Source organism: Pygocentrus nattereri, chromosome 13 (assembly GCF_015220715.1).
Source record: "Pygocentrus nattereri isolate fPygNat1 chromosome 13, fPygNat1.pri, whole genome shotgun sequence".
NCBI classification, from domain to species: Eukaryota; Metazoa; Chordata; class Actinopteri; order Characiformes; family Serrasalmidae; genus Pygocentrus; species Pygocentrus nattereri.
In genome coordinates this window covers 33,812,515-33,830,932 of record NC_051223.1, presented here as the reverse complement: position 1 = coordinate 33,830,932, position 18,418 = coordinate 33,812,515, and the positions used below count along the sequence as shown (strand labels likewise).

General features: G+C 40.7%; 2 protein-coding genes across 5 annotated transcripts in view; one reads left to right on the top strand and one right to left on the bottom strand.

Moving 5' to 3' along the window:
* Positions 1 to 18,418, top strand: part of dock1 (dedicator of cytokinesis 1) — a 312,984-nt gene that overhangs the window by 150,779 nt on the left and 143,787 nt on the right. The gene's annotated exons all lie outside the window — the stretch shown is intronic.
* Positions 1 to 18,418, bottom strand: part of insyn2a (inhibitory synaptic factor 2A) — a 43,674-nt gene that overhangs the window by 4,824 nt on the left and 20,432 nt on the right. The window contains exon 3 of the mRNA XM_017701262.2: positions 14,564 to 14,635. Within this exon, the coding sequence (XP_017556751.1) occupies positions 14,564 to 14,635 (72 nt within the window). The remainder of the gene's footprint in view (positions 1 to 14,563; positions 14,636 to 18,418) is intronic.

Genomic DNA, 18,418 nt, shown 5'->3' with positions numbered 1-18,418 from the left:
TACCTTTTGCCCTATCATGTTAAGTACAAAATTAAATGTAGTTAGTAAAGCAGATTTAAAATAATTGTGATGTTGGCTTATAGGAAAGCATGACTGAACAAAAACAGCCCATGTGAGTAGATTTTCATCAGTGAGACCACAGCATGCTGGTTGGAGTTGTTTTGATTATTTTTCAAAGTGCTTATGTTTATAAGAGTGGTGTGTAGGAATGCGTAGCAATGTCTGATTTTGATGCAACATGCATACTCCTCCACGGAAATAATTAACTGTAGCCGTTTGTGATCAGCTAATTACAGAGGCCATTACTGCAGTACCAATTAGTATTTGGTACTGCACTAATGGCCTCTGTGATATTGTAGCCATATGCTGTGATAATTTCTGAGTGGGAGTGGAGCCTTTTGATGTGGTTAGTTCTGTTTAGTGATTCAGTGTAATGGTGCTCATGCTATTTAAGAGTATGAGGTGGAAAATAAGCCGTTCATGGAAGCGGTATCCCTCGCCCTTCCAAGGTTAGCAGAGTCTAATCCAACAACTACTAGCCATCTGACTCTGGATTCTGAGTCCCCTTAAACTGTGACACAGGGATTGGTGGTGGAGTAGTGGTGGTGCTGGTGGGGGGTATTCTGGATCAAGAGCAGCTTCTGAAAGATTAGTGGCTGGCCTACAGTTCAAACCAGCGAAATGAAGCATATCAGTTAAGTCAGAATTCATCCAGCTACAGCCTTTCCAACAGATGGGAAAGAGGTGCTGACATGAGCGCACACAATTGTCACTGTCCTACTTTGGCACACTGTAGCCAAAATACTAGTACTGCAGTTATGTTGTTGTATGTTGCAATTGAGCCACGCCTTGTTTATTACAAATGCATTGATGAGTCAGTAATGCAAGAGAGTTAAAGACTGTCCTGCATTTTGACCAAAAATAATTCACTTTTGTTTGAAACGCTTATCTGGAATGCGATATCACAATAATCATTAATAACTGATATATTGAGCAGCCCCGCCCCCAGCTGTTGCGTTGACCTCCATGAGAAGTGAGAAGGTAGGAAAAAGCAGAAAGTTAGCTCTACTGCTGCACACTTTGTGATTGTTTACCTGGATCTGTACGACATCAGCCATGTGCTGCATAAAGTTCATGCTAGCTGACTTGACATTAACTTCAGCATGTAATTCTGGCCCATTTTAAAGTGTGTTCTGTTTCAATTTATTCACTGTTATTGTTTAAAACGGGACGCTTAATAAAACCATTTCATATCCTTTGTCCTAGAAGAAGAATAAAAGAAAACCATTGCATTGCCAGAAGGCAAAATAATTCCCAGAGTTAGCTGTAGTCGTTCTTAAAAGTCTAGTTAACATCCATAGCTTGGCCTTGTGGGGAGGAATGTCTGTATGCTGTTGAGTAGTTATGGAGAAGAGTGGGAGTCATACTCTTCACTTTCTGACAGTACCTTCAGGTGAGTGGTGGCAGAAAGCCTTTTAACACTGTATACCCCAAATCCCTCTCCAATATGCTTTAGGAGCATGGCAATTCAAGAGTGGCTGAGTTTATTTTAGACACGGGTCTCACACGGCTTCTTTTCAAATGTAAAATAAAGTCTCTTTTACAGGACTTTTTCAGGCTTAAGAGGATGAAAAAGCAGTGCACTGCTTTTACGTTTGACCAAGTTTGAATTTTCCTGCTTGGCATTTCAAAAGATGAGGTTTGGAAAAACACTATTAAAAATACACAAGGCGGCATGCACTGCGGCTCAGAAAAGATGCTGACTGCACATCTTACACTATGAACAACCTCCGATCTTAAAAATACTCTACTAGCTGACAATCGCTGGAGAAAATGTTTGGCTGGAAGGGTGGATGCACCAAGCATGAGTGTGTGTGCATGTGTTTGTGTGTGCAAGCATCTAAGAATGAGAAAACTGAGCTAAGGGTGCTCTATTGAGCGCTCAGCAGTTTGTGTGTACGAGTTGGGTATTTCCTCAAAGGCCGAAGGCAATGCTGCTATTAACAAATTAATCACAGCGCAGACCCTTGTAATTATGCCCTTATCAATTCAGTTTTAAACTCGCTACTGCAGAGAGAGAGAGAGAGAGAGGGGCAGGCAAATCACTGATATTTATCTGGATAAGGCTAGAGTGGGTGTCAGAAGCTGCATCTCTAAGCTGCTCACAGAATCCTGCAGTAAAAGTGATGATGATGGCTACATTATAGCTGTTTATCTCTTAGCCTCTGCCTGACTTTCTTTGTTCCAAAGCCCTTTAATCCTTTACGGTCTTTGACGGATGCAGGCAGGAGCAGTTTGTCCTTCAGCGTCAGAAACCATTTAGTCCATCTGTCCCATTTATGTGAAGTTCTGTTCAGAAGAACAAATGGTTATGATGATGTTCTAAACTTCTAGATTAGTCACACTGTGTAAATACCTCTTTCAACACCCTGGCCATTCAGCATTTTTTTGAATAGTTTGGTGTTCTCTGAGAAGAATGGCAAGCATTCAGCTCTCACACACACATACAGACATACAGAGCGACAGGGCAGGGACTTTGCCGTCCCAGTCAAAGCATGGCCTCCAGCTATGGTCAAATGGCACAGCTCAGACAGCTCTGGCATTCAGTGCAGATTGAGTTATATCACTGTAAAGTGGTTGATTGCTGCACTGGGGAAGACAGAAACCGAAAGAACTCTACAACTTTCCAGCGAGAAGTAAATCTGCTGTCTGTTTTTCTTCTGACTCTAATGACTTCGGACTAGAGCCGTATACAAGTTGGATTAGTTTTACACTAGGAGATACTATAATTTATCAGTGAGATGTGTGACTTTAATTCAGTGTGAAACTTTAGTTTTTAATGTTTGAGAAGTAAAAATAGCAGAGTGAATTATCTTCTGTATTTGTCCAAACTCAATAGCATTTGGCCAGTGATGTCCTTCATCCTTTCGTCTTTCCTGCCCCCGCTCAAACTCAATTTACATTCGTCTCATGATTTTTAACGTCTACATGGACACCATTAAAACATATGCTAACTATAGTTTTCTCCAAAAAATTATATAATCTGCTAAATCTCATTAAAAATGTACTTACTTGGTATAAATTTTGTGTAAAGGCTTAAGACAAAAAGCAATTTTCATAGCAATCATATTGCAATGACTTGAAGCCTTCTAAATACATTTTCTAAAGCCATTTGTTGTAAAGGTCCTAAAATGTGTCTAGCCATTAAGGTAAAGAGGATTATTATGTAAGCAAAAAAGCTTAGAATCAAGCCTTAACAAAACTATATATTCACCATTGGTAACAGTTTATAGCGGGTTTACACTGATTTTTATGGTCCTCTATTTTGAAGATAGCATGTTATGCTGTCTTCACAATGGTGGACCCTAAAGCCAGCACCCTGCTTCAATCCAAAAATGACATTGTAAATCAAAATGACATCTTTCTGACCAAAACATGCAGTGGTTAGAGTTTGTATGGTGCGATTTTTGTCGCTTCCTGAAAAGAACGGTTCTGAAACCTTTCTGACAGCAGTTACCTGATGAATTGATAACAGAAGCAGCGTTGTGTGGGGTTTCCAAGTCTTTGACTTAGAACCACTGTTTTGAGGCCTGAAGCAGAGTAGCACTGCATAGTAATGCTTGACTTTTGAAGTACTCATATCAGAGAAGCGTGTAACCAGTTAGAACCAATCTGAACCAATCACAATTGTAGATAAGTATTTCTTGATAAAATGCTTTGATAAATCGAAGTATTCATTAAATTATTTTTGTCAAATTAATGCAGGCCAAATGTTTAAACATAATATGTATTGCTGAATATATTGCAGTACATAGCAGTTGAATTGAAATTCTAGTATTTTGTCATTATTATTTAGCCCTAAACAGAACTCATTTTGCTTTCCAGTCTCATGTCAGAAGAAAATGTTTATCACATTCATTTCCAGACTCAAAACATGCCTGTGCCAAATAAACTGGAGAACATCAGTGAAGCGTCAGGCCAGAAAGAGTCAATATTTCATTAGCATCTCACAGCGGAGAGCAGAAGCTGACGGTTCAGAACACTTGGAAAAGCTGCCATGTTAGTCTCTCTGGACTCTCCATCTCACCCCTTGGTTCTTCCAGACCTGGGCTTCTTTCCCCCTTTTCCTGCAGACATTTCTGTTTGATCACCCGCCCTGCACACCCACAAATGTTGTCTAAAAAAAAGAGCCTTGTTACATTTTGCTGTTTCTAAGCCACTAATTAGAGAGGCAAAGCTTTTGATAGGTGAACGTATCCCTTCTCATTGCCTCTGTCGAGGAGTAAGAAGAGCAGCTTAGCACAGCTCGCTTTCATGTAGCATTGTGGTTTTTATCAAAGGGAAAGAAGTTTGATCCTCCTCTGCTTTCTCTTCCTGTAAGCTTATTATTGTTCTTGCCCTGTGCTCTTGGTTTCGTTTAACACATGGCAACATGCATTCACAGTGGTTGAGTGGTTCTTGATGATTATTGCGGACTTCTGCTACGTTGTTTAGGCATTAATACATATGATGCTCCTCCATGTACTTTACTCAAATTGGAAACTTTGATCAACAGTGAACTCTTTTTCTTTAATTATGCCTTTTTTAAGCACTTTTGGGTTTCCTTTGTGGAAAATCTCTGATCGTCGACTTGAAGTTCATCATCTTACATGTGCAAAGCCTAATTAGTTTGGGGATGATGTATAGCACTACTGATCTCTTTGAGCCTTTTTTCTATTGTTTCTATTGTATTTGCCCAGTTGTCCAGTTCAGTGGGAAACCTTTATTTGAAGTAATAAAGTAATAATAAAGGGGTACATGACTATTTATGAGCATCTTATGCCAGTAATTGACGTTCCATTACTCTGAAAAGATACTTCAAAATAGTGTTAGAAATGAAAGGGATGTTCTTTAATTTGAGGTCCCCTATATCAATGCAATCTCATTTACTTCATAGAACATCTTACATTACTTTGTGGTTACTAGCATAAGTTGGACACACATAACTCAAATTGCTTTATAAATATATTATAAATGTTATTCAGTACTTGTGTTATGTAGGCCCTATGTAAGTAGCCTTCAATAAAGTGTTAATGGTTTGGAGAGATTTGGGGTAATGTTTGACACTAAGGATGCACTGAAACGAGAAGTAGGTGATGGGTACTTCTGTGTCAGTAGTGGCCACTGGTTAATAATATGGATCGATTACATAATTCAGTCTAGAGGACAGTGGGTCAAATGAAGCAGGATAAACAGATCTGAAAACAAACACATCCGTTTAAGCCACAAGTATGCTGCTTTATCCAAATTGTTGGCTAATTAATGCATCATTATTTTGACAGAAAATATTGGCCAGATCCTAATATCAAAGCAGTAATGATGTCATAAATGTAGGCTGATATTTACCCCTGTTATCTTGCCTCACAGAGATGCTGAATCTTTAAAAAGTCTATTAATGCCTTCCAGAACTCCGTATTACTGTTAATATCCCATTTTTGTGCTGCCAGTTCCCCTAGATAAACACCTATGATGAGTGTGTAAATATTTGAACTGCTGGGAGCTCTGCTCGGTTGTAGGTCATTCTGACCCTAAGCGCAGGACGGCGGTAAAGCGGAGTTTGATACTAAATAGCAGTCAAAACACTAAGCATATCCTGGACATGCATTTTGAACATTTTGCGTATTGTCTGTACTTGAATACTGATCAGCTGCATGTGTCATTACAGAGAGAGCATAATTAGTCCTGTTTAATTGGGTTTAGAGCATTTTTATTAATAATTTTTGATAGGATGTTTTAAGTTTGGCTCCTAATCCTTTCTCATCTGTTCCCACCTATCACAGGTCAAAAACTAAAATATTGTGATGCATGTTGTTAATCAAAAAATGTTCAAAGCAGCACTGCGTAAGAACATTTTGCAATTTCGGCTCCTTTACTGAGTCGATGAATCTGATAATTGCAAGTGTGTTGAAAGTGTATGCGAAGAGGTCTTCTGAGGATGTAAGTGAATTATCTGCTGTTGTCATCATATCTTCAGCAATCTAAAGCTGATTTTATATTTGCATTTTGCATTTATGGCTTTTGGCTAACACTCTTATCCAGAGCGACTTACCATTTGATTATTTTTACAAAGGTAGGCCAAGGTAGTGTTAGGAATCTTGCCCAAGGACTCTTATTGGTATAGTGTATTCTTATTGCCCTGGTGGGGGATTGAACCCCAGTGTACAGTGTAGAAGGCAGCGGTGTTAACCACTACACTATAGCAACATCTGAGACCTAAACATTTAGCCTGTCTGTCTGTCTGTCTGTCTGTCTGTCTGTCTGTCTCTCTCTTTTTCTCTCTGTCTGTCGGAGTCGCTCTCGCTCTCTTGCTCTCGCTCTCCCTCTCTGTTTCAATCCCACCTCTTTTCTTCCACAAAGATCAAACAGTTCTCAAGTTCTCAAAAGGATCTCGTCTCCATCTCTGTCTCACTCACACACACAGACGCACAGAACACCCCAACATCCACCAGCTTCATTCTGGTATCTATGGCAACCAGCTGGCTCTGTGAAAAGCAGGGCTATCAGTGTGAGTGTGGAGAACATCATTACTGTTACAAACACAGACACACATCTCTGTGTACAGCCTCATTGCTCATCTCTGCCTCATGTTTTCACAGTGCTGTAAAGCAGTCGGTCTCTTTCCCGTTAGCATAAGTCTAATGGTATTTGCATGCTTGAGTGTGAAGCCACTCACAAGAGTGATGTTCTCTCCCCCATTCGGCTCATGGGGTGATGTCAGTCTCTCTCTCGCGCCGTCTTGTGTTCTCTCTCTCTCTTGTTCTCTCGCTCTCTTGAGCTCACTCTCTCTCTCTCGCTGAAGTGTTGGTAAAGTTTGCAGGAACCTTGATATGGAATGTAAGAGTTGGAATGTGGCTTTATGTCTTGTGTATTTAGAGCTCATTTGGAGGTGAACATAATAAGGATTTGAAACAGTTGGGGACTTGTTTCATCATAATGAGAGCTATGCCTGAGCCTGTATTCACAAAGCATTAAACACAAGCTTGTATCTGCTTTAGTGAGAGCCAGGAGAAGAACCGTGTCGTGGATCAGCACTCCTTGTTTGAGGCTTCTGAATTCGGTCCCTGTCATTCCAGCTGTCCTCCAGGCAACAAGCTAAAACTCTTCAAGATTGTCCCATTCCTTTTACTCAGTCTGAGTTTGATCATAACATTAACTGGCACGCTCCTCCACCAAGATCATTTACTACATCATAAGGTCTCCTCATGAAATCCTTTGAAGACATTGTGGCTCAGGGCTAGTTGAATGGAAATTGGAGAGGTTTGTGCTGAAATCCTCTATTTTGTCTCTGTCCTTTCTGTACAGCTTCCCTATGAATTGCTAGATTAGGGAAGATTGAAACTCCAGGAGGATTCAATTAATATTCTTCCTCCTCTTCCTCACCTTCCTTTTAATGTTCTGTTCTTTTCAGCTCAATATGATGCATGAAATATTAAGCATTCAAACCGTGGTGGGTTAGAGTAGATGAGAGTGATGAGGAAAGAGAGATGAAGGGAAGGATAAGGATGGGGAAAGGAGAATAGAGGAATAAAGGAAGAATATATCGAGAGGAAGAGAGCCTAGTATGGTTCTGACTTTTCAGACTTTGCCTCTGCCCAATGGTGACCAGACATAATAGCATAATAGCATAAGCTATCGGCTTTAATGAAGAATTTACTAAATTTAGATGGATATGCAGCCATATTTGTACTTACTCACACAATCCAAAAAGGAGAATACAGAGAAAAAAATATGAACCCTGGAATTATTGGAATTATCTGCATTTTTACCTTTGCCTAAAATATAATCTTTTTCTTTCTTTCATTTATTTATTTATTCATTTTTATATCCGATTTTCTCCACAATTTAGTCGTTTCAAATTCCACCCCGCTACTTAGGTCTCCCCCAGTCACATGATACTACCAATGCTAGGAGGGTGGGGCTAGCACAGGCTTCCTCCGAGACCTGTGAAACCAACCACCGCTTCTTTACAAACCGCCGCTCACGCAATGTCACGGGACAGCTGAACGTGCTCAGAGGACCGCGCCAACCGCCAGATGTCAGCCAACAGAGGCCTGCACTGACTAGCATCGCGTTGAGTGATGGAGGGAGAAAGGGAGCCATCCTACCCAACCAGAGAGATCACCAGGGATCGATCTCGTGATCTGCTGATGATAGGGCCAACGCTTAGATGGTTGCCCCACCCGTGAGCCCCAAGATATAATCTTTATATAAATCATAATAATAAATCAAGACAGTCTAACTTAAGCTCAGTAAAGTTTGTTGATGTAAGAAGAAAGTGAACCACCTCGTTACATGAACCTCAGACATGACTCTTATTGCACTCATGATACTAGAAAAGCTAGGAATAACAAAATATTTCAGTCTCTCTCATTCCTCAGCGCTGTTGTCTCCTCGGAGTGGGAACTTGTACAAAGATTAGTAGACATAACATAGGATTGTAACTTTAGGGTGGTAGATAATGATCTGCAGGCATCTCCTGTACTTGAGATGTAAAACACTAAACAAGAATGATTGTAATGGGATAACGAGGGGTTTCTACGTATGACTCAACTGTTCTCCCAGTGAAACCTTTCTGTTTCAATTACTTTCTCTTATACAGCATTATGTTTACAAAGCACCAGACTCACTCTCAGCCCCTTTGTGAAGCATGGTGGAGGTAGCATAATGTGTGGAGTTGCTTTGTTACCTGTGGATTGAATGACTTTGAAGGAACAATGCAGAACGTCACAGCGTCCGTCCGTGAGCTCAACTCAAGTTGAGCCGTGTAAGATTAAGATTAAGTGACCCTTATTAGTCCCACAATGGGGAAATTTCACCTCCGCATTTAACCCATCCATGAAGTGAAAGACCACATACATTCTAGTGAGCACACACACACTAGGGGGCAGTGAGCGCACTTGCCCGGAGCGGTGGGCAGCCCTATCCACAGCGCCCGGGGAGCAGTTGGGGGTTAGGTGTCTTGCTCAAGGACCACCTCAGTCATGTGCTGTCGGCTCTGGGGATTGAACCGGTGACACTGTTTATAATTAAATTACTGTAGCACAGTCTGAATTTGTATTGTCTTCTAAACATATATGAACCAAAAGGTACACAGTGTTTTTGCTGAAGGAGCCCATGACCTTGATGATTTAAACCTGGCACCATCTAACACACATCCAGGTAATGAACGCCTCTCAATTATTCGGCAAAGGTGTGGCACTGTAAAATGTTGCGTGTTGCTTGTTAAACGTGACTGTTTTTGTTTATCATTAAGGCTTCTACCAGGAGTCAGTTCACATTTACAGAAGAGTTGAGTCCAAAGGGTTCATCCTTCATTATCACGGTTTGGAAATTGAGCACATTGGTGCCCTACATTTATAACAAGAATCTTACTAAACACACACACTCACTCTTAAGAGGCTGATGGGGGGTTTTGTTTCTTCTATATTGCTGCAACACTTTACTGCAGAGTGACGGTTACAAATTATATGATAGGGTTGCCTTGAATTCTGGCTTTCCAAACAGACTCACACACTCCAGAGGATTCATACACTCTTATGAGGAGTGCTTTCATGGAGCTGTGTGTAATTAGATAGCAGTTAAACCACTTTCTCTTTGAACGGCGCAGCTAAATTTGATTCTGGCACCCTCACTGAAAGTCAACATTTTGCCTCACCTTTTCAGAGGATTGCTGCGGTCAGGTTGCCACGTTCTATATAAAGCATAGCTTTCCACTCGATCTCCTCATGCATTGACTCTTCTTTGGAAGGCAATTTGTGCCCCATATCTTTCTGAAGTCCTGCCAAACTCAGCTAAGAGTTTATCCCATTACCCATACACTCATATGTACACACATTTTCCTCAGTCCAGATGGGCTCTGTTTCAGTCTGGATTAGGCTATATTTTTCACAGAAATGGTTGGGCCACTCTTGCTGAGCATGTTTGTAATTCAGTACATTATGGTAATCTCTTTTGTAAACAGTAATCTTCCTTAAATTGATAATTATGTACAGGGGTAATATGTATGCCAACTAAGCTTTGTTAGCATACCCCAGAGTTAATGTTATTAATCTCAGAATTAACATTTATTACTGATTAATTAAAACTCCAGTAAGAATCGCTGCAACTGCCAGTCAAATGGTAACTACTGCAATAACAAAGGCTTTTGAATAACAACAGCAGCATCAGTGAAAAGTATATTCTCTACTGGTTGTGACAGTTTCAATCTCTGGTTTGTTCATTTTTAAGTATGTTGTAAAATGAAATTGTGGGACCTTTTGCTTTTGCAAACAGTGACTGGTCTGATGAAGTGTGAAGGTCAGAGCAGAGTCTGCTGGATATACTGTGGTTGATAAGATCATAAACTCCATGACCCTCCCATTATTCTCCTCTCAGCAATCACCCATCTCCCATCTGCTACTCTATGGGTGGGTTTCCCAGTCAAAGATTAAGCCTAGTCCTGGACAATGTTTTTCTTTCAATGGAGAATCTCTATTCAGGATTGTTGTGTAGTCCTGGGCTAGGCTTTTGTAGTTTCTAGACACCTGCTTGCACCTCATCCAGCATTTCTTCTGGAATCAAGGGTGATAAATTAGAGTTTGTCCCCGCTTTCCTGCAGTAACAGCCTCTATTCTTCTGGGAACGCTTCACACTAGATCAGTGGTCACCAACCCTGGCCCTGGAGATTTGCCTTCCTGCTGAATGTAGTTCCAACCACAGTTTCCTGCACTTTCTTCAGAACTCCTTGATTGGCTGGATCAGAGGCATTAGTGTAAAGTATGAAGGGGGTTGATTGCATTCGGCATCAAGAGAATTAGTGATGTCTGGAAAGGTTTATAACCAAGGCATTTTTTACCATTTGGTGTGGTGACCTTGGGCTCATTTGCTGCTGCTCTTGTGCAACCACTTCTGTTGACAGTGCTTTTCTTTGGGCATGATGCAAGCTGTGTGCATAGTTGGACACCTGAATTAGCAATGAATGGACCTTAAAGTAATAGAATTCACTAATTAGAAAGGGAGTTGGACATATAGTGTATTTTATTTAAACAAATTAATAAGATAATCGATAGAAATAAAACCTAAGATATACATTGTGCTTGTTAGTATACTAAGAAAGCTAAGGTTAACCTGAGGCGGCTGTGGCAATGTTTCAGCAATTCCTGATTGAGGCTTTAATGTTTTATTCACTGCTGATCGCGCAGAGCGGATTTTAGATGAAAGCAATCAGACAGCTGTGCTTGGTATTCCTCTCACACCTCACTCGCAAACACAACAGAACAAACACCTTTGTATGTGCGATTCTGTTAAAGGGAGTATATACATGTATTTTATGTATATGCTTATGTTCACTTTGTGTTCTTGTGTGCAGTCACTATTTTGTCTGTATAAAATGCTTGGGATTATATGGTGCAGGAGCAAATGATGCATGCCAGAATATTTATTTTTTTGACACACACACACACACACACACACACACACACACAGCTAGGATTGTGTGAAAATATTGCTGCCTCTTGCTAAAACCTGTAGAGTTATTTCTCTATTTATAAACAGTGTCCTTGATGTTTCCACACTGAATTCTGGACGTGTTATTACTCATTGTTGTGAGTTTCCATTTCAGTCTGCCAGCCTTGAAAAGTTGGCTTAGCTTGGATGAAAAGATAAATTATGACTCTCAAACTCCACAAGGATGTTTCACAAAGTGGGATTTCTTGGTAAGCTTGGTAACTTGTGCCAAAAGTGAAGACTGTCCATTAGGAATTACCCTTACCTTCTCTCCTATTGGACCAGCCTGACTTTTGGCTTAACTGATCTGGCTAACTGAGAAATCCTGCTTTTTGGAATACATCCCAGGGTTTCTTGTGGGCCACAGAATCACTAGAATGTTCCCTGCTCCAGCACCGCAAAACACACGTATAGATGTTATGTCATATATAATGTTCCATGAAACTTAATCTCTTAAAATTAGAGCACGTAACAGAGACATCAAATCTAAGAAACAATTCAATTCGAGAGGCAAAGGAAGAATATATGTCTTGGTTTATGTGTTTTTGGCGGTAAAACACTAACATTAGAATACACGCAAACAGCGACAATTAAAAAAAAAACAAATAAAAAAAACCCAAGAATGACTTGTTTTACATAAAGGTGGTAACTGTAAATGCTGGGCTTCCTTGAGGAGGAATTTGGAAATGGTTATGCTAAAATAGATATAATCGCAATGTGGTGTTTATTTGTATTCATTCAGAGAGGCATCGATACGGATACTGGCATCGAATACACTCATAAACAAATGATTGACGTGGGCAGTGAATAAGGGTCTACTCACACAGTGAAGTGTTGCTGAGGTGGTGGCAGATGGACTCAAATTCATCCGTCACTATGAAACAATCTATGAAAAGTACTTTACAGCTGTATAGAAGCCATTTTCTAACGTGGAACAAAACCCGCTTTTCTCTACAGCAACACTAAGCGATGGAAGGTAACTAATGTAGCATAGTTACGTAATGCACTTCATTTAAAATTGGCTAGGTTACCATGATTTAACTGTTAGGGCACATTGCGTGACTCATTTACGCTAAGAACTACTTAATTGTTAAGTAGGCCACTCGGTAATTATTGGTATCGGCAAGTATTAAAAACACATGTACTCATGTTGATACACCGTCTGGGGGAAAAAACGGTATTGATGCAGCCCTAATTCAGATGTTAGTTTTGTCTGCCCAGATGATTAGCTTTACATCTGGTTATCTCGAATGACATAAGGCTTTTGCACAATAATGTACTTGCATACATAAAATATGTAGTAAAAAATGGAGGAGCCCACCACAGACGGACAGACGGACGGACAAAATCAGTAGTTACCCTAATAATGGGGAACAACTGTTGTCTCAGGACATGGTAGTCAGGGTCATGTGACTGCTACATGGATCTTGGCCAAAGCTTAGTTGATTCACAAAGCTTGCTTTTGTGTCCTGAGGCCGCATGTCTGCTTTCTGATTCATATGCATCAGATGCAGGATTCATGAGAATAGCTGATGTTCTATTTAGTGAGTACTGATGAAAGAGAGAGAAAGCAAACAAACTCCTCTGCTCTCTTCTGAAGCCTATCCACAGGGAACACGTGCACACACACATACGCACGCACGCACGATCATCAGATAGCTGGGTTGCTTTAAATGAATAGCTCAGTCATGCATACTCATGTTGCTAAAAACGAACAGAAGCCAGTCACCAGTAATTAGCATGTCATTTTCATATTGGTGGCTCTTCTTTTCTATTCAGTGTTAGGAACATTGGTATTACTGACTGAACTATTGTTCAGAACAACCTCCATATGGAAACACAGACCTTGCTACAAAGAAACATTGGTGGTTGCACAGCTGCTTGTGTGTGTGTGTGTGTGTGTGTGTGTTTGCATTCTTAAATGTACATGCTCTTTCTTTTTTAATAAGTGTTTGTGACTACAAGGTCAGTTTTGATCTAGCAGGCCTGTTGAGTGTGTATATGCACTCTGGTTCTCTAATAAATGAGTGTGTAGCTTTTAGTGTAGACTTACACGGTGGTTTGTACTTTAATTGAAATAACAAGTTTGTTCCCAGCTATTAGTTTATTACTAAGAAGGCAGCAATTACACATGTTGTTCTAGCATGCAAGTAGCATCAGAATAAAATATTCCTAGTTACAAAGAGCATGAAAGGAATAAAATCACAAATCACAGAAAGCAGGGAGAATACATTCTGTGTGCTTTTAGTGGAATGTTCAGTTTAAAATTCCTCTTGAATATTTATTGAATATTTTAACTGCATGTGAATCCCTGCCACCAGCACTTCCAGCCTTGCCCACTTCTTTCAAACACCTGACCCAGCATTTCGTGCCGTGCACACTACCTCTAAAATGACTCATTAGAGGAGCTTCACCAGAAATTCAGTATGTCATTAACTTCTGTCTGTTTATTACTCCCAGAACTGAATCTTATTTTGTCTTCTCTCTATCTTTCTCACATGTGTATGCACACCAGAGACTTAATTGGGCTTGCAAACCCAGATATAGCTTGAGGACATTCTCCCCGAAGTTGACCCGACCCACAGCACAGAGTTCTGTGGCTGAATAAAACTCCACAGTCTCAATTGCAGTGTTGACCTTAATGACATCATCAGATCAGTGATGAGCAAAATAGAGGTATATAGTCTAGTTTTCGTCTGTCCAAACTCCAGATGTGTAAATCAAATTCTTTTAATCTGTCATGTCATGTCAAACGCTTTGAACAACTTCCTAAACACTTTTAGGCTGAATACACTTTACATTGTATGTTGTTGTTATGCTGCCTCTCGACTTTAGCGGACATCCGTGACAATAACACATGGTTGTTAGACCCAACCTGAGCCCGCCCAACCTCGGTGATGTCTAAACCTGACATGAGTAGTCAGTTTCAGTGCAATCTGAGAAACATCACAAGCTCTTACCAAAAAAAAAAAAAAAAAAAAAAACCCAAATAGAAAAGCGAGAATTGCAGAACTTCTCCAGTAAAAGAAGAGAAACCAACCTGTAAATTATGCACGCGCTGTTCCGGCACGTGTCACAGTTGGCCGTGTCCTGCCCGGTTCGATAGGAGAGACTAGTGGAGAGAGAGAGAGAGAGGACTGGTTATTACGGTATGTGCTTAGCCACTCCACCCCCACCTCACTCGATGAATGTATCATTGGCCATGTCCGTCCTCATTATCAGCTCACGATTAGTGCGCACGCACACGCTGGGACAGACGTGCTAGCACATGCTGTCTGAGTGTGTTTGTGTGTGTGGGCAGGTGTGAAAAAGCCACTGCAATAGAGATAATGCATTAAAAGTAACTCGGTTATTATACAGCTTTTTTATGGATATTATCCTAGTGCAAAGCAAGAGATAAATAATTTGTAATGATTTCAGGCCAATTTTACTGTAATCCAAAGAATGTGAGGATATGAATTAAACCTCCTACAGACTCTTTTTTCACATCTGCAAAGCCCAGCAATTTAGCTTTAGTTCTTTTGATAAATCACCCACCTACAGCTCAAAGTTGTGTGTCCTGAGATGCATCATGCCACATGGGGATCTGGACCCACATTCATATGGTGTCCCAGGTGTGGCATACTGTTATGAGATCAGTTTAAAAAAAAAACAAAAAAAAAAAACACAGCATAGACTCAGGATGGCATACCAGAAAGAACATGTGTAAACCTGATGGTCGTTATCGTCAGCACTCAGATCAAGTATTAGTACTAGGTATTCAAATGCAGTAGCCAAAGTCCTTGTGCTGTGGTAGACAGACACCCCACTGATCATAGCACAGCGATGCTTTGATGATCAAGTATTGTTTCCCTTTTACTATAGAGAGTGGGTGTTATTTAAAGAAGCATATTTATTGCACAGTGCTGCCTGTACAGGACCTGCCGTTCTGCTTCTGCAGTCTCTGCCTCGTGGGGATGCGTGTTGACTGAGCATGCTCTTTTCACTTAAACTCCTACATTATGCTAGCAGGGCCAGCTTGTGCTAATAGCCATTAAAAGTGGCAGAAACGTTCCTTCTATTGCGTGCTGGCCTTTGTCGCCTTAAATAGCTCCCATATGTGGTGGTTATGTAGGCTGTGCTGATATTAGGGTTGTTCTGAAGTCAAATTCGAATGTGTAGAAAAACACACAGAAAAGATTAGCAGTTAGTGTGGCCACAGAGAGATGGTGACCTCTCGACCTTTTGATGGCAGGATCGATTCCGCTGATGAGATGGCCGGTCACTTTTCTCCCTCTTTCTCCTATCTCTCCATCACATCTCTTCCTAAATCAGCCTGGCTAAGTGGCAATGATACCATCCAGCCCATTTTAGCTGACACTTCTCAGGTGTAAGACTGAAGCCAACTCTTATCGTTAATAGCCAAACTCCTGCACCACCCATACTGTGTCCTGCCACTTCCGCTCGAGAGGTCAAACTGTGCAGCTCATCCTCACAGACACACACAGATGTGGCAGCCATTTTGCCTCTAATGACTGCAAGTGATGTGGTGTTTGCTGATGCATGGGGGTTTATCTAGGGCTAGTTTCCAGTGGCTAATGGGGACAGTGATGTATAGCGATGCCATCGTGAACTCTGGGGAGGCAATGTCCAGTCTGGTGCAGGGCCAAGCTCCACAGATGGAGAGCAACACTTCTTAAATGCTAACTGTGTCCTCTAGTACCCCGACACTAACCTGGCTATTATGAGAGTGAGTGCCTATTATGCTGACAAAGCGACATCATCTGTGTGTAAATTTGGGCACTACAGTTTTAGACGTTTGTACTCCATTATCTGGGATCTGGATTGTCAAACACTACAGTTTTCGCAGTAAACTGAAATTATAAATGGCCACGTGGTAGCTCAAGGCAATGAACTGCACCTGCATTAGCTTAAAATAGCATTAAATAAGATGATTAAGCAATTTTAATTATTTAATTTAATTTCATTATTGAGAAGTATCAGATGTCTTGGGTTAAAAAATGTATTGCTTGTAAAAACACCATATATCATTCAAACATATGCAAATAAAAACACTGTAGAAACTAACAAGAATTTCTTATCTTATTTATCTTGTGAGCTGGTTAGAAAAACTTTGGGCAAAATAACAGACACAGATCTCAACAATGTCACACTCAGATGCTCACATCTACAACCTTAAATCACTGCTGAAATTAAGAAAATATTACAAGTCATTCACACTAATAATGCAGGCTGGCTCTTGAGGCTGTGGCATGATCTGATGCAGCTGACTGAGTGTAGCAGCCCCTGGGCTGGCTTGTTTCCATGCTAGGCTAAAGAGACTGGTCATTCCTTGTATATTACTCACTTAGGTTCTCTGCCTTGACAACAAATTGCACTGCCTCAGACTGCAACTCACTACTCAGTGGGAGGTTATCGATTTATTGCTGCATTTTTATTTCTTCGTGAAACATGACTGAAACATCTCTGATTCAGCCATTCAGCAAAGAAGCTAACATTAACGTGTTTTGCACTGCGAGTTGTATACATCTGAAAGTTGTGTGTGTCTGTGTGTTGTGTTATCTGAGCTTATTTGTTATAACTGGTATAAAGGTTATGACCAAATTCATAATTTGAAATACATGGGCTCTGTTTATACCCTCCTCCGGGTTCTCCGGTTTCCTCCCACAGTCCAAAGACATGCAGTCAGGCCACCTGGACATGCTAAATTGCCCCTAGGTGTGAGTGTGTGTGTGTGGATGTGTATGTCTGTCTGTCTGTCTGTCTGTCTGTCTGCCTGTCTGCCCTGCAATGGACTGGCGATCTGTCCAGGGTGCTTTCCTGCCTTACGCCCCATCTCCGCTGGGATAGGCTCCAGCACCCCCCCGTGACCCTGAGGGAGAAGTGGCTTAGAAAATGTACGTGTATGTGTGTGTTTAAACCCTGTGTTACCATCTGTCTCGAGTCATTGAGGGAACAGCTAGATATATAACTGTTTATACCTGGCATTTTCATACGTTTCCAGGGTGTTTTCAGTGACCGTTTAGGGTCAGATTTCGTCTTTTCCTATGTTTTTTTTTTTTTTTTTGTCAGTGTGTTTTGTCTTACTGTGAGTGAGTGTATGAGGACATTTAAAAGCTGTTACAATAAGAGATTACACAGATTGGCAACAGCTTGAAAACAAACAGGAGAGGAGATGAAGAAAGCTCTTCTAGCACTGTGAATGTTATGAGGTCATATGTGTTCCTGACAACTTCCGGAGGCGCATTGGAGTTGTTCATGGTTGTACTTAGCACTGTCCACTTACGATCAGATCATGTCTGGGCTGGGCCAGATACAGGTTTTTTTTTTTTTTTTTTTTTTTGTAGATTTGCTTTGTGTGGGCAAGTGAACCATAGCTGTAGTCTTGTCTATTTCCACATAGAGTAGAGCTCCTCCAGGTTCTTTAGTCTAGTAGAATACAATCTCTTCATTATTTAGTGTAATCTTGTAATCTTAGCCCTAATACACCTGATTAAATCAAATTAGCCTACTTTGTGTCATTTATAAGCTGTTCATGAGTTTAGTGATAGTGCAGTGAATAAGGTGGGACTCTTTAAGGACTGTTCAAAGTATGCACCATTATTAAGTTGTGAAAGAGTCTCCAATAGCATGCATATTACCTATTTGCTCTGCAAATTATAGAATAACAATGGTGTAAACTTTTTCCCATGCTTATAGGCCCTCATTCCTGAGTTGTGATTGTTGTTGCACTTCAGTTGTCATGAAGGGAAACAGACTTCATCACTATGGCATTCAGTTCAATACTTTGGCTCGTTTAGTTGTGTAGCTGTTTTAAATACTGTTCAGTATCATGGTTTCCATGCTACTACAGAATGAGAATCATCATCAGTGAACTTTATGTGAACTGTTGTGT